Raw genomic sequence first — 25991 nt, 5'->3', positions numbered from 1 at the left:
CCGTTAAAATTATGGGGGAAAAGAAGACAAGAGATATGACAGCAGTTTTTGTCAACTTTGAAAAGAGTAAGACCAGAACTTGAAGAAAGGAAGACAAATAGTATAGTTGCCAGGCCCCGGAGGGGAAGGAGAGGGTACTCAAGACCAGCCAGGAGGTTGGGGTGGAGGAGATGCGCAGAGAAAAGAGTGGAAGAGACAGAACAGCAAGGAAGGGAGTCTCTTAGGATAGAGTTGGGGTAAGGTACTGTCATCCCCGGGGTGGAAAGTACAGTGTCTAGGTGACTCTGAGCAACTCCACTGTTTCTAAGGGGAAGCACTGCCACGGGAAGTGTGAAGTGACACCCTCATGAAGAGGCACTGCCTGTCAGCAGAAGTGTCAAATGCTTTACGTAGCCAGCCCTGGAGACGTTTATCAAAATAAATCCGTGCAGCTCTAACAAAGCATTAGTCACAAACATGGTGCATGCAGGCTTCCTTCATGTTGGCCAAGAAGCACTCCTCCCTAAGAGCAGCTCTGACTGATTCGCAGGAGCGGGGTGTTGCTGAGCTGTGGGGGTCACAGCAATCAGTATAAGGTCACACCCCCCCCCCAGGTGCCAACATGGCACTGGCAGAGTTTCTCTTCCTGATTTTACTCCTCATAACTTCTTCCCACCGGCGAGAACTTGCACCCAATCGGTGCTTGACACCCTGCCCAGACCCCTAGCAACAAGGCTCACCCAATCAACCATCGCCCCGTCTCCCAGCAACAAGGCTCTCCCAATCAACTCTCACCCTGTTTCATGCCCCAACCAATCAGCCTCTGCCCGGCCCTATATAAGTGTGTGCATTTTAAAATAAAATGGAACTTCTCCGGTGATTTGCTTTGGACTGTGGCTCCGTGCGCTTCTTTCAATCAGTCCCACAGTAAACACTAGGGAATTAGGCTTATCTCTGAATTTATAGTGATGAGATATGGGGACAGGTAGCCAAATCTTGTGATATCCTGAGAGCTCTGTCAGATGAGCTTCAAGTGACTCCCTGGGAAATTTTAAGGCTTAGGAAAGATGATTCATGGATTTATTTTAGTTTTAAAATTAATATTAATTTTGCCAAAGTTAGAAATTTTAAAATCTAGGTTATGACAAGTTGAAGACCACTTTAAGAATTATCTGCCATTTATAGGTCTAGCACATTTTTTTTTTTTTTTTTTTTTTTTGTGGTACTGGGAATTGAACCCAGGGCCTTGTGCACGCAAGACAAGCACTCTACCAACTGAGCTATCTCCCCAGCCCAGGTCTAGCACATTTTAATGAACTTTAATATGCAGCTGCCCCTTTACAAAGTTGGTAAATATTTTTAAATATTTTAAAATGTATTTATAAACTTACTGTGTTTGGGGGTATTTTTTTCTTAAATATTTTGACTAAAACCTTTCCAAGTAGTGAATTAATTCTTACAGAGTTAAGTTCTCTTAGGAATTCCAATGCTACATATAAGCATTAAGTTTTGTATATCTTATTGAGGATTCCACTAAAATTGTAAGTCTAAATCAATTATTCTTTTAAAAAAGAGTTGCAAAACTATTTTTCTATTTAATAGGTCAAGGTTTTAGGCATTACATATGCAAAACTTCAAATATATTCAAATTCCCTCACATAAAATTATACCATGGTTTTGAGTCTTGTTTCATGTATGTGCATGTATCTTTCTGTCCAGGTATCAATATCAAGGGACTTGACATGAATCTTGCATTCTGTGTGCTTCAAAATTTTTTCAAGTTTTTTGATACTGTCATTGAACCCAGGGGCACTTTACCACCGAGCTCCATCCAGCCCTCCCTTTTTATTTGCTTGTTTTTGTTTTGATTCAGGGTCTCTCTAAATTGCTTAGGACCTTGCTAATTGGCCAAGTCTGGCCTTCAACTTGTGATCCTCCGGTCCCAACCTCCTGAGCTGCTGGGATTACTGGCATCCACCACCGTGCCTGGCTACTCCGAAATTCTGAACCGTTATTGAAAAGTGACATAGTTGCTTATGGATACCCTCATAGATTTGTCTTGCTTTTTGTCACAAATTCCAAGTCATTCTATTGACAAGTCATATTGAATATGAAATTGTGCATACTTCTTATTTCATCACATGTTTAGACTTGAAGGCTAAATCCACTTGAAGTCGACATAATGTACTAAGTTAGAAAGGCCCCAGGTGCTACATAAAGATGGTGATTACTGTCATATAGCTATTCACATAACTACTGCATTCCACCTGGATCTTAGGACCAAGATGCTTGTGCCCCAAACAAACCCAGTGAGGAATGCAGGCTCCTTTGCAGAGTATGGGCAAGGGTGTTACAAGCTAAAGAAGGATTCAGGGTTTTATGGCAAGAATTAAGTGAGGTATCTGCACCATGAAAAGGTTCTGTTAAGTAACAGAAGTTCAAAAGGCTAGTTGGGAAGGAGAATGAGAAGTCACAAAGAAGAAGAGAAAATGAAACATTCAAAATTAGTTTCGGCTTCCCATTTTGATCATCCCTGTGGTTACCTTGACGCCTGCACAAGTTTACTTCGGAGGAGATTGTAAACACACCCCAGGCACACTGTCCTTCCTGTCGTTAGCCTGGATTAGCACTCCCTAGTCACTGTATACCCGATGCCTTCTGCATTAGTCAGTGTTGAAAGTAGAGACGCAAAATAGCGTGGCTTAATCAAGACCAAACTTTATTTCTCTCTCGTGTAGCAGGGCTTGGATAGACAAGTGCTCTAGGGACTGTAGACGGGTCTCCCTCTTGAGTTCTCTTGGAATCCCCGGTTCCTTCTAGCTCACTGCCCTGCCATTTCCTGACTGTGGGCTTCATCCTTAAGGATGAAGCTGGCTCAGCCCAATGCCATCTTGCAGTCACTAGAGGAGAATCTGCACTGTTTCTGGCACACTTGTGCTAATAGGTGCGAGATGATAGTGACAGGTTAGCCAAGAACCTTGGCATATCTTTTACAGGCAATACGATATCTCTGCCTATAGGATTTATTAGCTTAAAATATTATTCTGGTATAGTTTTAGCATTAGGATAAAGATTTAGCTTGCAGAAGCAGAGATTATCCTATGCTTAGGTAAAGTGCAAAATCTTTGTGCTCTTATTAGAGTAAGCACTGAAGTGATTTCCTCCTTAAAATCACCACGTAAGTTTCTACCACCCACTAGCCATTCTTCAATTCTCCCATTTGCTCTTATTTCTGCTATGGGAGAAGAAGAGTAATTACTAACTTAACTAGTATACCTTTGCTCCAGAAGAGTTAGTCTATAGTTAGTTGGGGAAAAGGTCTTTAAAATCTGAATCTAACAGTTATTAAGGGTTTACTATTGCCAGACACTAAGCTAATTTAAAAAAAAAAATATTATCTTATTTATGACACTTAAATCTACCCTTTTTAGAGATAGGATATCCATGACTTATGGAGAATTTAAGTGATTTTTCTAAAGATTAGAGGGTCAGAAATCCCCAGGGCAGCACAGTAGTCCTGGAAGGAGCATGCAAGATCAAAAGTCAAATTCATTGCACTGAATTTGTCCCTGACTGTCTCACGAGTTAGCCATCCTGTCACCAGTCCTCACTGTCCCCATTGGTAAAGTGAGGGGGTTGGATGGAGATATTCTTAAAGTATCTTTTGTTCAGAATTTGTATTCTTACTTCTTTCAGTGTCGACATTTACTGAGAATTTTGGACAAAAATCTAACTGATAACAATCCATTTTACCAAGAAGGTTATCTGATGGCACTTTAGTCCATTTTCAGAAAGTGCAATGTTATCTGTTTGGCAGGCCTTTTAAAACCCCCGTTTCATTTTTACAGTTGGTCTTTTATACTCAGTGTTAGAGGCTCTCTTAGCAGATGCCGCAGGACTGATGGACCTGGGTGAAGCAAAACAGGATTCCTCTCTGATTTGACCCTCCCATCAATTACAGTCCTGGAGAATTAACTCATTTACTCAGACACCAAGCATTGCAAGTCTTTCTGATTCTTGTCAATTAGATAGATGAAAAATATCATAAAATAGTATCTAAAATGCATTTTTATTATAAAAATAATATTAGCCTATTTACATGTAATTTTTTTTGGGAGGGGGCTGCTGGGGATCGAACCCAGGGCCTTGTGCTTACAAGGCAAGCACTCTACCGACTGAGCTATCTCCCCAGCCCCTACATAAAATTTTTGATCATTCACATTTCTCTTTGGTAAAATGTGGGTTTTATTAAATATTTTTTGGTATGGAAAATTAAAGAAATTAATTTTTTTAAATTGCAAAATTATAAAAGATACAATGGCCAGAGCTTAGCATAGGTTTAAGGCTTAGTATAGGTTCAAGGCATAGTATAGGTTTAAAATAGTGAGAAATCAACAACAGCTAGAAAAAAAAAATATCTCAATAATATTGAGAATCTAACTACAGATACTATGGGTTTTATTAATTAAAAATTTTTTTTTATTGGCTGATAAAGTCTCCTAATGTATTAAGGATATTAAACTAGAAGCTCCAGGCAACCTTTCCCAGCATTTATATGTGTTTTAATTTGTCTAAGGATTTAATTTGTCTAAGGCAGAATCATGGTCCTGGAAGGAGCGTGGAAGATTTTTTTTTCTTTAATTATTTCAGAAGGTCTCATTTCAGAATAATATTTTTATTGCTAAGATTTTATTGGCCTATGAAATCCTAAAATAGTGAGAACTATATATTTTCTTTGATACTTTCTGGTACATTTTTATCATGGTTACTTGTTTAAATGCCTGATCCCATGAAAAGAGGAATTATTTGCTATTCCCTCTTTTTCTTTCTTAATAGCTAACATATGACTTGGATTACAGATCATGTTTTTTTTAATGTTTCTCAAGCAAATAAAAAGTGCAAGAGAAGTGAGTGTACAATTTATGTTTCAGGGGTCATCTTAGCACTGACTAGGTAGTTAGAATCCATATTCATCCCTGGACTTGGCAACGTATGCTAGGACAAACTGGAACACAGATGGTTGACATTAGCCATCTGGTTTAAAATTGCACCAGGGAACTGGAGAGCAACATTTGTAAAATGGGTATAAGTAATTAAAGGAGGTTGGCAGAGAAAGAATTCCCCATGAGAGAGGAGTCTTCCGATGACTTTAGTCGCATTGATCATAATTTCCTTTCCTTGCATCTTTAAAATAAAGAGACTCATTGTCTGAATCAGGTTAAATGCCATTTTTTCCCCCAGAATTAGGACAAAGATTGAAGAATCTCTTGATGCTGGGCAATGGCTGTCCAGTTAATCACATGATCACAAAAGTAAACAACCATGGGCTGGGTGTCCTCAATGTATTTTTGACTTTTATAATATTTTTAGCTTAGGGATTGGATTTCCAGGATATAACTCGACCATAAACCAAGGGAAATATAAATCTATATAATATATAAAAAAAAAAGCAAAACTGACTTTTTACTAAGTGCTTCTTATTAACTTAAAATGTAGGGACTAACTGGGTAGGTGGTACAAGTGTGATATCAATAGTTAGGGAAGTTGAGGCAGGAGGATGACGAGTTCAAAGTCAGCCTGGGCAACTTAGTGAGATCCTGTATCAAAAAATAAAACAGGCTGGGGATGCAGCTTAGTGGTAGAAGCCCTGGGCTCCATCCCCAGTACCACACACGCATACACAGAAGTATTTCCTATAGCCCTTTGTTTGCCCTTTGTTTATGGTGTATTCAGATGTAATTGAGTCAACATGAATTTTGTCATTATGATTTTTACCTTTCTCATTGTATTGAGAAAGCCAATATTATCCCCACCTCATTATAAAATCAATGTTCAATCCTACCTATTTATAGCTTTCCTTTGTTAGTTTTTCCTTTTAAACCTCTAATCCATTTGACATTCAACTTTTTCATCTATTAAAATTTATTTTATATTGCTGATAACATATTGAGAGTGCTTCTATTGAAATGTCTGTAATGCATACTTGAATCTAAAATGGTCTTAACACCATTAATTTAAAAACTGTTCTTTCTCCCATACTTATGGTTTCAATTCTGTTTTTACGAATGCTCCATCTGGTTTCTAGGTTTTTATTTGATGTCATTAAGCTATCCTTTTTCTCCCATGACTGTTCCATATCATTTTAATTCCTAAAATTGTTTGGACCCCGGTAGGCCTGTAGCACAATATCAAGGAGGAGAGATCTCCCATTCCCTTAAACTTTTATTAATTTTTATATTTTCATGGCTGGTCTCAAGTATTCCTGGAAAGCTGAGAAGCAATGAAGATTTTAAGTAATACACAGAGTTCCCTGTCATAGAATCTGGTGACTTCTCAGTGACTCAGTTACCTTAACTGTAAAGTGAGGGTAATAATTGGCACTACCTTTTTTTTTTTTTTTTTTTTTTTTGCAGTAGTAGGGATTGAGCCCTGCTTTTTACCCCTGAACCACATTCCCGGCCTTTTTCATTTTTATTTCAAGACAAGGCCTCACTAAGTTGTTGAGGCTAGCCTCAAATTTGAGATCCTCCTGCCTCAGCCTTCAGAGTTGCCTAGATTACAACTGTGCACCACCACACCCAATAAGTTTCTAACTTTTAAGTTTATAATGAGCACTCAATAAGAAGTCACTTTTGCTCTTTATTTATTTTGGTGTTGGGGATCAAACCCAGCATTTTGCACATGTTCAGCAAGGGCTCTACCACTGTCCTAATTTTCCTATTTTATATTTAATTTAATTTTAGAATTATTTTGTTAAATTAAAAAAAATCATTGTAAGTTTTTTTTTTTTTAATTGAGTCTTCCCCTCTGGAAGCATGAACAGATACTTATTTTCTTTTATAGCTCCTGGTAAATTTTGAATTTGGAATTATATATCTATATATTATATCTATATATATTTATATGTCTCACAAAACTATTTTGTCACACATAGTCAGAAATAGCACTGGCAAGAAAATATGTGGGCATGTTAGAAAATGATCTGTGAGCATTAGGATGTGAGAATTTTTCACTGATGATTTTCTATACATTTTAAAATATTTCCACTGAACATTACATTGTGAGAAAAACATTATTTACAATGACTCTGTTGCCTAACTATTTTAGTGCTTTGAGTCTCAGGCATACAGGAAGTACCTGCTAGATATTATGTGGCATGTGTTTCAAAAGCATACTGACAAATAAACTGTTGTTTTAAAAGGTGGGTCATCAGTGAGGAAAGCTAATTTCAAGAGAACTGAGTAGGATCTTGAAGCAAAACAATTTTAAGTGTATGACTAAATGGGCTTACTGAAAATGCATGTGTGTATGCTATCTGAAATCACTATTTTGTGTCTTTCCACCATCCTCTTTTCTTCCTAAGTCTAAATTTTCTTGGAATGCTTCAGTATATTTGGATTTGATCTCAGGATAATCTGTCATGCATATTTACATAACAGGAGACGTGGGCAAATGAAGGACATCAAAATTTGGCCAGCCTCAGCTAGAAGCTTCTAGATTTCTAGTTTTTAGAAGACATCTCACCATAAAGGAAAATGTTGACATTTATTTAAATAGCTGGAAAGAATGAGAACATGACCTGCATTGGTTTTTGCCCTCATGATCTCACAGTGTCAGAAGGTGAGGATCGTCTGAGACACCGGAGTTCAAAGGCACTCCCCAGGAGAGACACTGATATATGCCCCACAGATCTCCTTATGCTCTTATTGTGTCATGAGGTGAGTTGTTTGGAAATTTCAGAGAACAAAGTCCACCATGACAACAACGTTCCCCAATGAGAGAAGATCTCCGATCAAGGACAAAACAGCCCAAAGTAGTGAACCCCCATCCGCTGTGGGTCTTCTCATGGTTTAGAGAGACTTGTCCCTACAATGCCTCACATGCCATTGCTGTTCTGAACTGACTCATGGCAGCCCTAGATTGTGAAAATAGCATGATAGGAAGTTGTTTTCCATGACCAGATGAGTCTGTTTCCTTCGCATCCAGGCGCAAAGATCTGTCGAATATATTGGCAAACACACAGAAAGGAAAAGACTTATCTGATTAGATTGGCAAGAAGTTCTTTTAAGGGCTATGGAACAATCTCTAAGAGCAGAAGTTTCTTCTGATAATAGAAACCCCAAAGTTAAGATAGATGCAGCTTCCTGACAATAACAATGCCCACTGAGAAGGAATAGAAGTCGAATTTTTGAATACTTTTTCAAATAAGTAAATAAGATAAAAGCCATGAAGATCAAGTCTTTAAATTTGAGCAAATATCCCTGACTGCCATTGTTAAATGCACAAGGAAGGAATTACAACTCTAACAACTATTATCTATGTATTACAACAGAGCAAATTGAAGTTTAGCAGACGATACTACAATATATTATCTTCCACAGTTTCTGAGGGTCAGGAATTTGAAAGTGATTCAGGTGGGTGATTCTGCCTCAGGATCTCTCAACTATTTGCTGTCCAACAGTCGGCCACAATTTGTCATCTCTGAAGACGTGACTGGACTTGAGGATTCGCTTATAAGTCACTTGCGTGGCTGTGGGCAGGAGGTGTTAGGGTGTCTCCATCTGGAGACATGTTCTGGCTGCTCACGTCATGGCTTCTCTCAGGGTGATTCCAGAGCAGAGAGTCCTCCGTGGCACTACACGCCTTTCACAACCTCGTCTCAGGAGGGACATGTGATTACTTATTGCTGTATTATATTTGTCATACTGACCCGCTCTGGTCCAGGGTGAGATAGAACTACACAGGGGTGAACATCAGGAGGCACAGAACACCTGGGCCTATCTTGGCCACTGACTGCCATGGCTATTACAGGTACTTTTCATTGAGAGCTCACAGTTTCTAGCTTCTCCATTGCTCATTCCTTTGCTTAAACTCATCAGTGGTGGGGAGGGACATATGAACCTTGCTAAAATGTGGAAAGATTTAAGTACATTTTCTAGAAACTATTGTTTCAATTTTTTCCATTCATTTATTTTGGAAAAGGAAAGTTTAGGTGTGTGTGTGTATGTATGTGTGTGTGTGTATGTATAAGAGAGAGAGAGAGAGAGAAATACAAAGATCAAAATTATTTTTTCTTCTACATGAACCTATCATTTTAATAAAACTCCTATTCCACAAATCCCCAAATCAAGAGCCTCAACTAAACAAGGAACTTTTCTGAACTTCAGAAAAAGGGAAAGAGCTTTATTGCCTGCTTATAATTCTTAATTTTCACATAAAGAGCATGCTGTCCAAAGTCTTTACCAACTAACTGCTTCAGTGGCATCGCGATCAGCCAGTTCAGTTCCTGAACACAGGAAGATTCTTTTGTTCACCCATTGTGGAATCATAAAAGATCTGAATGAACTTATGCAGTGTAAGTTACACTAGTAACTATTACAGGAAGTTCCTTTCCTGCTCAATGTCATGAAAACAGGGCCCGAGGAAAGGGATGAGATAGAGATAGGAAGCTAGGTTATGTATTTGGCTGGATTAGAATTTTCTGGGTTGAAATTCTACTCCTCGTTTCCTTCCTTTTCATACATGCTAGAATTCTTTTACAAGCCATTCCGACATTTGTATTTGTAGAACATTTCTTTCTTTTTTTTTTTTAGAAACTCTAAAGGGGTGAATCATACTAGCAACATATTTAGTAGGCTGTAACAACTAGGCAAGGGGAGAGAAGTTTCTAGAAGTGGGGGAAAGGGTGGTCATGCAGACATGAAGGTGACAAAGAGATGTGACAGAGCAAACCGACTTGCTGATTGTACTTCAGATTCTTTCTAATAGAGGTTCAGCCTTTCCAGCTGCCCAGCACCTTGGTGGATCTGGGATGAGCAGAGGGGAGCATCAACATGCTCCCAAAGGAGGGAATGGTGTTGGAGGGCGGCGGCAGCAGGAGAGAGCCCTGGTGTGTGGTGGGCAGCTCTGTGGGGGGCTGTGAGGTCGTCCATGTGATGCACAAATCTGTAGCATCAGACTGCATTTGAGATGTAAATGGACTTGATGTAAATAGATTTCTCATGCAAATAGAGAAGAGTTTCTCTTCTCTTCTGCCCAGGAGAACAGAAATGGGACTTCTGGACACAGAAGCTTGAGACTCCAGGGATCATGCAAAAATGAGTCTCCTAGGAATTAGCCGACTTAGACGGGACTCTGGGTTGTCACAAACTGTGAAACTGGCAGAGTGTCTGAACCAATTATTTTTAGTTTTTCAAGGCACAGGGAAGACCAGCTAATGTCATTTTTTTTTTAATTTAGTGAGATTAAAATATTTTTTATTAACATAATTATTGTACATATTAATACGAGTACAGTGTGGTCTCTGAACCCACACATATCACATGTACTGATTAAATTGGAGTAATTAGCATTTTGGACAATAATAAAGCTCATTTTGGTTTGGTTTGGGTGAACAGCTAAGATACCTCTTCATGTGGATTCACTCCAAACACAAACAAGTACTTGCAAACACGTACCCACACACACACACACACACACACACACACACACCAGTCCTTTAAATGTTTTTCAGAAGCACCAATCTGCTGTTCTCATCTCAAATGAACAAGTTTGACTAATTTTGATCTCTCTTTTCATGTTGTGGAATGGTGAGTTGTCACAGATGTTATTCTACCTTCCTGGAAAGAATTACCTTCTGTTGTTTTGGACATGTTCATTAAAGAGAGTTACTTCCAAGAGGTACAATCATTTTAATGGGTATTTTATAGTTTGTGTGCACCTTTCAAGATCTTTAGGACTGGGGAGAGATCCTGCGAGGCGCTGGCGCTGCCAAGTGCATGCAAGAGCAGGCAACTCTGAATCCATACCTTGCAGAGCCATTGGGAATGGAAACTTCCTGAGCCTCTCATGGGCTTTTCAGTTCCTTCACCTCTTCATTCAAATGTGACCTTTTATTAACCCTAGACGACCTCTCTGGGCGTTGGCCTTCCTGGATTAAACAACATTGCTGGAAGCATTGAAAAATACCATTCTTCACCTTGATAGCAATCAAGTACGTAACTGAGCGATAAAGACCGTTGGAAGGGTAAGTTCCACAGCAGAGACGGTTCAGGTTTCTAAACGCTGCTATCGTAATGCTTACGTGACGGTAACAGATACCAGGAGATACAGAATTAGAGCAGAACCACAGCTCAAATACACAAGAAAGATGGAAAAATCATTCGATCTTCAGTAAAGACTTTACAGTCTCTGAATTTTTAAAAATACTCTGATTCTCAAAAGGTTTTTAGTTTAAATCACCAATTTGCAGATTTATAAAATGTCACATTTCTCCCCCTTATTTTCAGTCATAAGTTCCTAGAGTTCAAGAATGGGTCTCATTATCTCTTTCATCTCTAATACAGCCTGATGCAATGTTGGGCACATGAAGTAAGTACTGTTTATTTATTGATTGTGTGTATTTTCTCTAGTTCCCTAGCAGTGAAAAATAAATGACAGAGGACCTGATATGAAGATTGTATAGTAGGTGATTGGAATCTATTATTTTTCCTTGCTAAATAAGTTTATTTTTATGCAAGGTACCCATAAATAAGGGGAAGAGATGATTTGGGTCTCTTGAGGGGACTGGAGTCTTAATACAAATACAAAAGAAAAGGAGAGAGATTGAAGTTGGGGTGTTGCCCTAATTTTGTTACTGACTTGACATAGATGTGACATTAAGATATGATACTTGTTATCAATAGATGTGACATTAAGATATGATACTTGTTATCAATAGTATTATCTTTTCAAATCCATTTTGATGTTTTTTTTTTTTTAATTTTAAACAGAATTGTACTGGGTGGAAAAGATAACTAGTGATAAGGCAGGAAGTTGTGAGTACTAATTGTATGGAAAACAGTTTACATACGTCATTCTTTAGTATCAACAATAATACCCTTTGCACAAGGAATTTAAAGAGGTTAGGAAATTTGCCCAAATTCACATCACCAGTAAGAGAAAAGCCAGGTTATATCTATAGCTCCTGTTCTCTCTCCATATTGGAAGATTTTGGCAGGTGGCATCTCCTGATTTTTCAGGAGTCACCAACATTTAGAAAAATAATTGCATTGGTAAATAGGTTTGTTTATCCAGAATTTGAATACTTACAACATGTGTTATAAAATCTCTATTCCTACCATCCAAGACAGGCCATCTGGGGGCATGTGGAAAGAGTCTAGTTAGGGGAGCTTTGGATTCTGGATTTACCTTGTACCAGCCATTACTTTGGGTAAGGCAATTAGCCTCTCCGAGCCTCCTGGCAGCCTCTGAGAATTTCATGGGATAGCACGTGCAAAATCAATGCACCTAGAGCTGGGCATACATTTTAACACCTTGCAGAAAGTGCCAGAATCTTCAAAACATTGACACTGATGCGTCAACAGGGAGACGTGGTGCAGAAGGGTGTGCTGATGCTTTTAGAGGTGCAACTGTGGGGAACTTCAATCTGCGGACCTGCCCTCTGTGAGCAGCAAGGGACCTGCCACCTAGTCAGGGAGGTGAAGACTGGGTGGTTTCATTGAGGCATTCACCCCCAAAGAAGGCAAACTGTAATTAAGATTAAATGTGAGCATCCACAAGATTAAAACAGGAAAGACAACTTCCTCAAAGATCTTTGAAATCCAGGATAAGGAGGTGAAAACTGCAGGCGATATTTGTTAACAGTGTTGTCAGTTTCTGCTTATCAGTCACCTGTTCCTGTGTCTTAACTGATAAGGAAAATGGGAGGTTTTTAAAGATTGGGTAGCTATTTCATTTTGCATAAAGCTACTAGAGAAATTGCCCTTTAGAGTCAGATAAACTCTGTGGGTAGCAAGTTGAGGAAGAAAGAGATCTTTTAGGACTGGAAATCAGTTGATGGTAAGTGTTTTCAGGGTGTTTTTCAAAAATGCATTTATTTTAAAGGGGGTAGAACCATCGAGTTCTAAGTTAGGCTAAAAATAATAATTTCTATCTTTTTTCTTGTGAGAAAAATAGAAAAAATAATATTCAAAAACAGTAGTTTTGAAATCGTATTTGTAGGATACAGAACTTTGGTCTAATGTACTGGAAAAGATCTGGTCGAGGGTAGAGAAGGATGGGTGCTTTGCAGCATGCATCCAGAATGATCATATCTCAGAATTACTATGTATGGAATTCACTAAAACCCAGAAGTAGTATCTTACTCGGAGGTTGGGAAAGGGAAAAGAACTAAGGAAGCAAGGGGCTGCTGGTTACAGGGGTGAGGGAGTTCTGTCCATTTTTCCATTTACCAGCAAATGACAAAATTTCATTCTTCTCTGTGGTTGAGTAAAACTTATTGTAAATATATAGTCCTTTTTTTTATCCATTTACCTGTCCACAGACACCTAGTTACTGCGGATTGTGCTGGATAAACATTGAAATGCGCATCTCACAATAGTAGGTTGATTTTAGTTCTTTGGGATAAATGCCAAGGAGAGGGAGAGTTGGGATACGATGGTTTCATCCCTAGTCTTTTAAGGAATCTCTACACTGCTTTCCACAGTGGCTGTACTGATTTACAATCCCACCAGCAATGTATGAGCGTACCTTTCCCCCAACTTCCTTGCTGGAAATATTCGTTATTTGTAATCTTATTGGTAGTCATTCTAACTGGAGTGAAATGGAATCTCAGTGTGGTTTTGATTTGCATTTCCCTGATCACTAAGGATATTGAACATTTTAAAATATATTTGTTTGCTGTTCGAATTTCTTCTTTTGGGAAATGTCTGTTAAGACCATTTGTTTATTTATTGATTGGGTTATTTGGTTTTTTTGGTGTTAAGTTTTTTGAGTTCTTTATATATTCTGGATATTAACATTTTCTCAAAAGAGTAGTTAGAGATTATTTTTTCTCCCATTCTGTAGGCTCTCTGTTCAGGTTTTTGTTTCCTTTGCTATGCAGAACATTTTAATTTGATTGATTCTTGGTTTTATTTCTTGAGCTTTAGGAATCTTGTTAAGGAAGTTGAAACCTCTGCCAATATGTTGAAGTGTTGATCTTGTATTTTCTTCTAGCGGTCGTAGACTTTCTGTTCTGATTCCTAGGTCTTTGATCCACTGTGAGTTGATATTTGTGCAGGGTGAAAGATAAGGAGGTAGTTTCATTTGTGTACATAGGGATATCCAGTTTTCCCAGCACCACTTGTGAAAAAGACTATCTTTTGGGGCTGGGATTGTGGCTCAGTGGTGAAGCACTTGCCTAGCATGTGTGAGGCACTGGGTTTGATTCTCAGCACCACATACAAATAAATAAAGATTCACCAACAACTAATACAAATATTAAAAAAAAAAAAAAAAGACTATCTCTTCTCCAGTGAAAGTTTTTAGCTCCTTTGTCAAGGATAAGAAGACTGTTTTCGTGTGAGTCTCTGTGTCTTCCATTCTGTTCCACTGGTCTTCATGTCTGTCTTGATGCTTCTCCTTGCTGTTCTGGTTACTTTAGTCTGTAGCATAACTTGAAATCAGCATAATTGTGATACCTCCAGCATCACTCTTGTTGTTCAGGATTGTTTTGACTGTTCTGGGTCTTCTACTTTTCCATAAGGCTTTTAGGACTATTTTTTCTAGTTCTGTAAAGAATGTAATTTGTATTTTGACGGGGATTGCTTTTATATGGTCGTTTGATGATATTAACTCTACCCTGGAAGTATGCTTCTCTGTAACTGCAACAGTTTTCCTACCAGATCTTGAGCCAAACTATTGATGAGCCATTGCCCCCATCCCCTTGTGAACATTATTATCCCATTTTGGCTATTTCACGGGTGGTATTTGAGACAGAACACTCTGGACTAAGACAGACTGCATTTAATCCCTGCTCTTACACTTATTTGTTGCATTGCTCTATGTTGCTCATTGAACTTTTATAAATTCCTGGGTTTCTTACCTTTAATAGTAGCATGTTGATGCTAACATCAACTTCCCTGGGACATTTCTAAAGATCAAACGGATGTAACAGCTCAGTGTCTTACTGAACGGACAATAACAATGATGTCAGACTTCATTGTTTTTATATTTTCCCTTTTCTGCTCTGAGAAATTTTAATCTTTGATGTAGTTGGTAATCGGAAGTTACAGAATACCCAGCAGGACTCTTGTTTTTTTTTTTGGTACTGGGGATTGAACCCAGGGTGCTTACCCACCGAGCCACATCCCAGCCCTTTTTATTTTATTTTTTGATTTGAGACAGTGTATCACTAAGATGCTTAGTGCCTCATAAAGTTGCCAAATCTGACTTTGAACTTCTGATCCTCCTGCCCCAGCCTCTTGATCCGCTGGGATTACAAGCATGCACATCACCCCTGGCTCAGCAGGACATCGTGAACAGATTGTTTGGGTGAGGAGGTTGAACCTAAACTATTTTCCTCCCTGGACGCTTGTGTTCGGAGACGTGGTCCCATAGCTCAAGTTACGAGTGTTTTGTTCTTGTATTGTCTGGAGGGTCTTTGGTTTTTATGTGTGTTTTCCTGTGGGAGAATTCTTCATCTATGTCATTCAAAATATCTGTCCTAAGATCATGAGGGTATGGATTTCTCTGTCCACTCTCTACATTTCCCAGTTTTCTCAGAGTACAGAAGGAGACAGATGAAAAGGAAAGGGACACCAAAGTTTTGGGCAACTTTGAGCCAGGTTGACATCGGTGGGTGGGACACAGTGCAAGACTTTCTCACTAGAGGTGATGCTAAAATTATGTATTTGTGTGTGGGTGTCCATGTGCCCATGCAGTAGAGACCCAGGGCAGGGTGGAGGGTCTCCGGTCCGGAATGAAATTCTAACAGCAACCCAAGGTCCTGAGGCCAAAAAGAGAAAGGTACAGAGTTATGTTATGAATATGAGGACTGGGCTCAGACACAGGGGAAAATGGAGAATTGGGGTCTTGATGGGATGGGGAATTTCCAACTTGTCTGGGACACATTTTTCCTTAGCATATTTGTGATCACATAGCAGTAGCTGCCTCAGTGATCACCCACTGCTGCTCTGCTCCCTGCTAGCCCCAAGGTGAGTACTCTCCATATGCAACTTCCTGCCATTCGTATGGTAGTGATGTAAAGCAGGGAAGAAGCCAAGAGCTGATTGACTCAGATTCTGCACATTCGGCTTATGGTACTCAGAGCCTTGTGGGTACACATCTGGTTGGGTTGAGTCCCCAGGACTGCTGGTTCCAATGCCAGGGGTGACTGAGTCCCGGGTGGGAAGGAACCATGTCCTAAAGTGAAAACACAGAATATACAAGATACCCACTGAAATGTAACTGAGAGTTGGACAACAGCTTCTCACCTCTTCCCCAGGTGGGTGATAGTTTTGCATTTCAATAACTGTCTTTTGACAACTTCCTCAAATGTAATTTAAGGGTGGATGTCAGTTGCTGGTTTTGAGTCCATTCTTAGCCAGGAGTCAAGATTCCCCTCTGCCTTCCTCTCAGAAGCCTTGTAGTCAAAGTGTGGCATAGGGAACAAGGACTGAGCAGAGTCCCCAGACTCAGCCCCACTGAGGCCACCAGGAATGGGATGATATGGGGAATTATGCATTAGAGGAATTCTCCAGTAAACTCGCCTTCTTTTCAAAATGTGATTGACATTAAGATTTTTAAAACTAAGACATTCTTAAATCATGATGACCATACGGATGACTTTAGAATGAATTTGGCTCCTGCTTTTCTTATTTTTTTTTTTTTCCTTTTATACCAGGAATTGAACTGAGAGGTGCTTAACCACTGAGATACATTTCCAGCCCTCTTTTTATAATTGACTTAGTTCTCACTAAGTGGCTTAGGGCCTCACTAAATGGCTAAGGCTGCCTCCTGCCTCAGCCTCCGGAGCTGCCTGGATTAGAGGCCTGTACCACCACACCTGACTGGCTCCTGTTTTTCCTAAGGGAGTATTTTGAACAAATTAGAAGTTCAATGGAGACATGAACTTTTGCCTTTTCGGTTTTCTCTGTCCTTCAATTTCCATTTGTTGTCAGTCCGACATACAGTTTTGCTCCAAACCTGTGAATTAAATCTCTGGTTAATTTACCTACCTCTTGTTTTAGACTTTCATCTTTCTGATACAAGCATTCTTAAATCTAACAAGGGTTCAATCAAGTAAACATATTTTCTGAGATGAAATTAATCCTCATGTTTACCCAACAATCATCAGTTCATTCATTTTTTCCATTCAAAATACATTTACTGAGGATCAACTTGTTGGATATATAAGTGAAAACTAAAAATATACATGACACATAAACGAAGCATTCAGTAATGTCAGAAGGTTATAAACACCATGGGAAAAACAAGAAGCAGGGTAAGGAAGATTGGGGGCACGTGGGTAGCTGGTCGGGTGGTGAGGAGTGGGGACAGGAGTGAGTCACACAGATGCCAAGGGAGAGACGACAAGTTGGAGAAAAGAGCCATGGGGTACTCTGAGGTGTGCGCAAGGTTGGGTGTTCAGGAACAGAGAAGGGGAGAGTGTCTGAGCTGTGGCACTGGGGCGAGAAGCCCAGAGTCCTGAATCAGAGAGGTGGGAACAGAGGGTCAGCCAGAGCCTTCTTGCTCGTATAAGCTATTTGGCTTTCACTGGGTGAAATGGGAGCTTTGAAGAGAGGAGTAATTTGGAAGGCTCACCTTGGCTTCTGTTTAATGATCAATAACAACAGGGGGCACAAGAAGGACCAAAGAATCTGGAGGTCCTTGCAATGATCCAGGAAGAGGTGGTGGTGGTCTGGATCAGCAACGATGGTGGAGAGAAGTGGAGAGGGAGTCGAAGGCTAGATGTTTGGAAAGTAACTCGCTGGGATCTGCCGTGGACTGGGAGTGGGGGTTGGAGGAGCAAGGTAGAAGAAAGCCTCCAAGGATTTGGTCTATGACGCTGAACATAACTGGGAAGCCCTCCAGCAAGGAGTACAGTTGGAAGAATAGGGTTTGGCAGGCAGGACAAGAATTCTTAGATTGAGTCGCCTGGAGCGCAGGCAAGCGAAGGCGTCAAGTCGGTACCGGGACCAGAGTTTGTGTGGCAAGTTCAACTGCAAGAGCGTGAGCAGGATATGGACGGTGTTGAAGGCCAGTAAACCCAGGTACATGACATGGGGAGTGAGTGTCGATGGAGAAGAGTCTCAAGGACTGAACCTGGGGAGGAGGCCACGTGGAGGAGAGCGAGGGGCCCTGCAGACAGATGGGGAGAAGGGGCTCCCCATCTTTGACAGAGGCTGCCTGTCACTGCAGGCAAGGTGAAGACAGGACTCTGGCGATTCTTTAAGGGCCTGGAGGTAGTTGGTGACTTTGAGTGCAGCACCCTGACTGGGTAGTCTTAACTAATTTTTTTCTTCTGGCTTTTAAAAGTTTGTTTTAATTAGTTATATGTGACAGTATGCACTTTGATACATCATATATAATGGAGTATAACTTCTCATTCTTCTGGTTATACGTGATGTAGAATCCCACCAGTCATATAGTTAGAAATGTGCACAGGGTAATAATGTCCGATTCATTCTACTATTCTTCCTATCTCCATACCCTCTCGCCTCCCTTCACTCCCCTCCACCTAATCTAAAGTAACTCTATTCTTCCCTAGCCCCACCCACATTGTAAAGTAACATCCACCTATCAGAGAAAATATTCAGCTTTTGGTTTTTTGGGTTTGGCTTATTTCACTTAGCCTGATATTCTGCAGCTCCATCCATTTACCAGCAAATGACATAATTTCATTCTTCTTTAAGACTGAGTAATATTCCATCATCCAACTTAGTGCCCTTCAAAAGATGAATGGGAAAAAAATGCAATATATATATATATATATGTTATATATATATAAAATCTATATATATAATCTATACAAATATATATAAATGTGATATATATGTGTGTGTGTGTGTATATCTATCCATCTATATATATATATATATATATATATATGTAACCGTTGAAGGGCACCCAGGTTGGTTCCACAGTTTAGCTATTGTGAGTTGAGCTGCTATAAACATCGATGTGAATACATTACTGTAATATGCTGATTTTAAGTCCTTTGGGTATAAACCGAGAAGTGGGATAGCTAGGTCAAATGGTGGTTCCGTTCCAAACTTTCTGAGGAATCTCCTTACTGCTTTCCACAATGCTAGCACCAATTTGCATTCCCACCAGCATGTATGACTGTACCTTTTTTTCCCACATCCTCCCCAGCATTTATTGTTGTTTGTGTTTTTGATAATTGCCATTCTAATTGGAGTTAGATGAAATCTTAGTTTTGATTTGCATTTCTCTAATTGCTAAAGATGTTAAACATTTTTTCTTATATTTGTTGATCGATTGTATCTTTTCTTCTGTGAGGTGTCTATTCAGTTCCTTAGCCCATTTATTGATTAGGTTATTTGTTTTTTTTTTTGGTGTTAAGTTTTTTGGGTTCTTTACAGATCCTGGAGATTAATGCTGTATCTGAGGTGCATTTGGTAAAGATTTTCTCCCATTCTGTAGACCTTTCTTAACATTATTGTTTCCTTTGCTGAGAAGCAGCTTTTTAGTTTGGTACAATTCCATTTATTGATTCTTGATTTTACTTCTTGTGCTTTGGGAATCTTGTTAAAGAAGTTGGATCTTAAGCTGACATGGTGAAGATTTGGGCCTACTTTTTCTTCTATTAGGTGCAGGGTCTCTGTTCTAGTGTCTAAGTCTTTGATATATTTTGAGTTTTGTTTCATGAAGAATAAGAGCTAGGGGTTTCATTTCATTTTGTTACGTGTGAATTTCCAATTTTCCCAGCACCACTTATTGAATAGACTATCTTTTCTCCATTAAATGTTTTTGACATCTTTGTTTAGTTTGAGATAACTGTATTTATATGGGTTTGTCTCTATGTCTTCTATATTGTACCATTAGTCTACTTGTCTTTTTTGGTACCAATACCATGATGTTTTAATTATTATGGCTCTGTGGTATAGTTTAAAGTCCAGTATTGTGATGCCTCCAGCTTCACTTTTCCTGGTAAAGACTGCTTTGGCTATTCTGGGTTTTTTCCAAATGAATTTCATGTTTGCTTTTTCTAGATCTATGAAGAAAATCGTATGAATTTTAACTGGGATTGCACTAAATCTGTATTATGATTTTGGTAGTATGGCCATTTTGACAATATTAATTCTGCCTATCCAAGAGCATGGGAGGTCTTTCCATCTTCTAAGGTCTTCTTTAATTTCTTTCTTTAGGGTTCTGTAGCTTTCAATCAGAGGTCTTTGACCTCTTTTGTTAGATTTATTCCCAAGTATTTTATTTTTTTAAGCTATTGTGAATGGGATAGTTTTCCTAATTTCTTTTTCAGTAGATTTGTCACTGATGTATAGGAACATGTTTGATTTATGGGTGTTGATTTTATAACCTGCTACTTTGCTGAATTCATTTATAAGTTTTAGATGTTTGCTGGTGGAATTTTTTGGATCTTCTAAATACAGAATCATGTCATCTGCAAATAGTGATAGTTTGAGTTCCTTTTTTCCTATTCATATGCCTTGAATTTCTTTCTCCTATATAATTGCTCTGGCTAGAGTTTCTAGGACTATGCTGAACAGAAGTAGTGAAAGAGGGCTTCCTTGTCTTGTTCCAGTTTTTAGAGGGAATGCTTTCAATTTTTCTCCATTTAGTATGATGTTGGCCTTGGGTTTAGCATACATAGCTTTTATGATGTTGAGGTATGTTCCTACTACCCCTACTTTTTCTGGTGTTTTGAACATGAAGGGGTGCTGTATTTTGTCAAATGGTTTTTCTTTCTTTGATGTGTCTTTGTCTGGTTTTGGTATCAGGGTAATATTAGCCTCATAGAATGAGTCTGGAAGTGTTCCCTCCTCTTCTATTTCATGGAATACTTTGAGGACTATTGGTGTTAATTCTTCTTTGAAGGTCTCGTAGAATTCAGCTGAGAATTCTGGGCTTTTCTTAATCACTAGGCTTTTGATGGTGTTTTCTATTTTAATACTTGTAATTGATCTGTTTAAATCATGTATGTCCTCCTGATTCAGTTTGGGTGGGTTATATGTCTCTAGAAATTTGTCAATGCCTTTAAGTTTTTCTATTTTACTGGAGTATAAATTTTCAAAATAGTTCTAATTATCTTCTGTATTTCAGTCTTGTCTGTTGTGGTATTTCCTTTTTCATCACGTATTTTGGTAATTTGAGTTTTCTCTCTTTTTTTCTTCATTAGTGTGCTAGGGGTTTATCGGTTTTATTTATTTGTTTAAAAAAACAACTTTCTGTTTTGTCAATTTTTTCAATTGTTTCTTCTGTTTCAATTGCATTGATTTCAGCTCTGATTTTAATTATTCTCTGTCTTCTACTGTTTTTGGTGTTGATTTTTCCTTCTTTCCCTAGGACTTTGAGTTGTAATGTTAGGTCATTTATTTGTTGATTTTTTTTTTATTCTTTTAATGAATGAGCTCAATGTAATGAATGTTCCTCTTAGCACCGCCTTCATGGTGTTCCAGAGATTTTGATATGCTGTATCACTATTCTTATTTACCTCTAAGTACTTTTTCTTTCATTTCTAATTTCTTCTATTATCCATTCATCATTCAATTGCATATGATTTAATCTCTAGGTGTTACAGTAGCTTCTATTTTTTATTCTTTTATCTTTATTCCATTATGATCTGATAGGATGCAGGGTATTATCTCTATTTTTTTTGTATTTGTTAAGAGTTGCTTTGTGGCATGGTCTATTTTAGAGAAGGTTCCACATGCTGCTGAGAAGAAAGTGAATCGATGGATGAAATCTTCTATATATGTCCCTTAAGTCTAAATTATTGATTGTATTATTTAGATCTAGAGTTTCTTTGTTTAGTTTTTGTTTGGAGGATCTATCCAGTAGTGAGAGAGGTGTGTTAAAGTCACCCAGTATTTTTGTGTTGTGGTCTATTTGATTCTTGAAATTGAGAAGAGTTTGTTTGTTGTACATAGATGCTCCATTGTTTGGGGCATATGTATTATGATTTGTTATGTCTTGTTGACGTATAAATCCCTTAAGAGTATGGACTGTCCTTCTTTTTCTCTTCTAATTAACTTTGGCTTGAAGTCCACTTTATCTACATGAGGATGGAAACCCCTGCTTGTTTATGCAATCCATATGAGTGATGTTTTTTCCCATCCTTTCACCTTCAGTCTGTGGATGTCTTTGCCTATGAGATGAGTCTCTTGGAGAAAGCATATTGTTGGGTCTTGTTTTTTAATCTGATCTGCAAGTCTATGCTTTTTTAAATACTAACTTGATTTTATTTATTTTTTTATTTTATTTTTTTTCTGTGCAAACTTTTATTTTTGTGGAGGGGTCATCACCTTAGCAGTATCTAGCAAAATTTAAACATATATTCTTTATTTATTATGTATTTATTTTACTTTTACAGACTTCATTTTGATTCATTGTACACAAATGGGGTACATCTTTTCATTTCCAAGGTTGTGCACTATGTAGATTCATACATTTGTGTAATCACATAAATACAGTCACCTCATACTAGACAAAGTAGCTAAAAACATACAATGGAGAAAAGATAGCCTGTTTAACAAATGGTGCTGGGGAAACTGGAAATCCATATGCAGTAAAATGAAATTAAACCTCTATCTCTCCCCTGCACAAAACTCAACTCAAAATGGATCAAGGACTTAGGAATCCAGAGACCCTGCACCAAATAGAAGACAAAGTAGGCCCAAATCTTCATCATGTTGTCTTAGGATCAGACTTCTTTAATAAAAACTCCCAAAGCACAAGAAATCAAAGCAAGAGTCAATAAATGGGATGAATTCAAACTAAAAATCTTTTCCTCAGTAAAGGATACAATCAATAATGTGAAAAGAGCCTATGGAGTGGGGGAAAATCTTTTCCACACTCACTTCAGATAGAGCACTCATCTCCAAAATTTATAAAGAACTTACAAAACTTTACACCCAAAATACAAAGAACCCAATCAATAAATGGGCTAAGAGCTGGACAGACACTTTACAGAAGAAGATATACAGGCAATTAACAAATATATGAAAAGTGTTCAACATCTCTAGTAATTAGAGAAATGCAAATTAAAACAACTCAAGATTTCATCTTACTCCAATTAGAATAACTATTATCAAGAACACAATAATAGAAGTTGGTGTGGATGTGGGGGAAAGGGCACACTTTTACATTGCTGGTGGAGTTGCAAAATCTATGTCTTTTGATTGATGAGTTTAGGCCATTAACAGTCAAGGTTATTATTGAGATGTGATTTGTGTTCCTGATCATTTTGGTTTATTTCGGACTTTTAATTTGACTTAGTTTTTCCTTCAATTGACTATTCCTTTAGTGTTGTTCCTCTCTTTACTGGGTTTCACTTTTTTTTCTCCATCCTCATGGAATATTTTGCTGAGAATGTTCTGTAGTGCTGGGTTTCTAGTTGTAAATTCTTTTAACTTTTGTTTATCATGGAAGGTTTTTATTTTACTTTCAAATCTGAAACTTAATTTTGCTGGATATAAAATTCTTAGCTGGCATCCATTTTCTTTCAGAGCTTGAAATATGTTAATCCAGGACCTCCTAGCTTTGAGGGGTCTGGGTTGCAAAATAGTTGAGATCCAAATTGGTTTCTCCCTATACATAATTTGATATATTTTTTCTCTCATGGCCTTTAAGATTTTATCCTTATTCTGTATTTTAGTCATTTTCATTATAATGTGTCTTGGTGTGGGTCTGCTAGTTTTGTACATTTGGGGTCCTGTAAGCCTCTTGTATTTGATTTTCCATTTCACTCTTTAAGTTTGGGAAATTTTCTGATATTATATTGTTGAAAAGATTGTGTATTCCTTTGGTTTGTATCTCCACTCCTTCATCTATCCCAATAACTTCTAAGTTTGGTCTTTTCATATTATCCCATAATTCTTGAACGTTCTGTTCATGTTTTTGTATCATCTTCTCTGCAGGGTCAACTCTATTTTCAAGATTATATATTTTGTCTTCATTGCCTGAGGTTCTGTCTTCCAAGTGGTCCAGTCTGTTGGTGATGTTTCTATTGAATTTACAATTTGGTTTATTGATTCCTTCATTTTGAGATTTCTAATTTTTTTTTTGCACAATCTCTAACTCACTTTCCATGTTTTTGTTTTATTTCACTCCTTATACTATCCTTTACTTCACAGATCAGTTTAGTTATGTACATTCTAAACTCCTTCTCTGACATGTCTTCCACCATGCTATCAGTGGGCTCTGTCACTGGAGCATCTTGGCTTGAGGTGCTTTATTCCCATTTTTTCATGCTGTTTATATATTTTCCCATCTAGCAGTATGAATCTAAGGCAGCACAAATTCTACCCTGCAGACCTACAGTGTCCCTGAAGGTCACCAGCACCCCACCCTCAAACAACGCACAGCCCCAAACCATTAGATCTTATCAAGATTTCCAGTTTTCTCATAACAAACAGAAATGACAAGTTCAATTACTATCCACACTATACACAGCAAGCTTGCTAAAGGGGTTCACAATTCCAACTGTTGGACACAGAAAGAGCAGAAGTGGCGTAGGCATGATGTTCAGGAGGGAGGAGGAGAGCCAGAAGCAAACACCTATAGTAAGAGTGGAAGAAGAATCAATAGAGACTGAGTGTTAGTGGGAAAAAAGATAGAGAATCCAGGAAAACAGACAAGCGAGGGGAAAAACATACAATAAAAAAAAATTTTTTAAATATAAGAATACAAAGCAAAACTGCAAGATACCATCCATATACCACAGTCCTCAACAAACTGAGGCAGGAAAAATACCAGGTCCCCCAAATAGTAAAGATGCTGAGAAGAGAAAAAAAAAAAAAAAAAAAAATTAAAAACAAAAACAATAACAAAACAAACAAAAAAAAAGTAGAAAAAAAAAAAAAACTCAATGAAAAATTGAAAAACGGTTTGTTTCAGAGTTCAGTGTTTTTTCAGTGTTGTCTTTGATTCTTCATGGAATTATCAGGCCCAGAGCAGCCCATGCAGATCCAATCACTATCCCACCCAGCTGGCTTTTGGATACCCAGGCTGGGCCACTGTGTAGTCCCTAGATCTCAAGCCTGTTCCAGTTTGCAGAGAGATCACCCGGGATGCGCCCACACAGAGGAACCACCCTGAAGAGACTCTGCAGGATGCCCGTCACCTGCACTCCCGGCAGTAAGTCTCCAGGCGCAGCCAACCCTGTGGGCACTCTGACCCTGGACCTCCAAGTCTCAGCAGGTGTCCCCAAACAGAGGCTGGCACACCGGCCCCCCAGGCACTGGCTGGAATCCCAAGATTTTGGCTGGTCTCGTGTAACCAGACCTGCAGACACTCTGGCAGTGGACCTGCGGGCGGTAGCAGCAGCAGGTCAGCAGAAATGGCGGGCAGGTCGTGGGACAGCACGGGGAGAGCCAGCGGGTGGCCGCAGCATCTATGGTACCGGCGCCCAGAGAGAAGCCCTGCAGGCGATGGTAGGAGCAGCGGCGGAGGCAGCATCCAGGTCTGGAAGAGAAGCGTTGGAGACAGAGGCAGTCGCATGGGACCCGCAGCGCTGGCAGCAGCCGGTTGCCAGCGTCGCCCACAGTCCCACTTGTAGGAAAGACCTGTGGGCCGTGGCAGAGGCATCTGCCTCAACTAATTTTTAACAAAATTGAAATTTAAAGAAATAAGCCCCGTAAGCCCCATATCCATGAGGGATCTGCTCCAAAATCTCCTGTGGAGGTCTAAAACTGCCAATAGTACTAAAACCTATAAACTCTATGTTTATTCCTGTATTTGCAAACCTATGAGCAAGGTGAATTTCAGTTAGGCACCATGAGAGATTAACCATCATAACTAGCAATAAAATAGAATAATTAGAACTCTATAGTATAATAAAAGTCACACAAATGTGGTCCTTTTTACACGGAACAAAAAGATGATTAAATATAAGATGGGATGGTGGGATATATGGTCTTTCTGCCCAAAGAGTGCTCAATGTAAAACTTACCAATTGTTTATTTCTGGAATTTTCCACTCGTATTTTCCGCGATGATTGACCACAGGTAACCAGAATCTTGAAAGTGAAATTGCAGTTGGGGGTGGGA

General features: G+C 38.8%; 1 protein-coding gene and 1 non-coding gene across 10 annotated transcripts in view; one reads left to right on the top strand and one right to left on the bottom strand.

Annotated features, from left to right (window-relative positions):
• The window catches only part of Il1rl1 (interleukin 1 receptor like 1), a 63717-nt gene that overhangs the window by 12353 nt on the left and 25373 nt on the right, over positions 1-25991 (top strand). For 2 of the 9 annotated variants that reach the window (XM_047522587.1, XM_047522585.1), the window contains exon 1: positions 11291-11349. The exons of 1 other annotated variant lie outside the window; for it this stretch is intronic. In XM_047522587.1, coding sequence (XP_047378543.1) covers positions 11329-11349 — 21 coding nt within the window. In that variant the 5' untranslated portion in view covers positions 11291-11328. Of the gene's footprint in view, positions 1-11267; positions 11350-12732; positions 12820-13303; positions 13360-16136; positions 16247-25991 lie in introns of those variants that run through there. 6 more of the 9 variants (XM_047522592.1, XM_047522589.1, XM_047522590.1 and 3 more) reach the window with 6 other exon arrangements.
• On the bottom strand, positions 4097-4175 carry Trnat-ugu (transfer RNA threonine (anticodon UGU)). Its single transcript has one exon. It is a non-coding gene; the product is annotated as a tRNA-Thr (tRNA).

The sequence above is a fragment of the Sciurus carolinensis genome, chromosome 13 (genome assembly GCF_902686445.1).
Source record: "Sciurus carolinensis chromosome 13, mSciCar1.2, whole genome shotgun sequence".
In the NCBI taxonomy this organism is placed as follows: Eukaryota; Metazoa; Chordata; class Mammalia; order Rodentia; family Sciuridae; genus Sciurus; species Sciurus carolinensis.
This window is presented reverse-complemented; position numbering and strand designations above follow the sequence as displayed.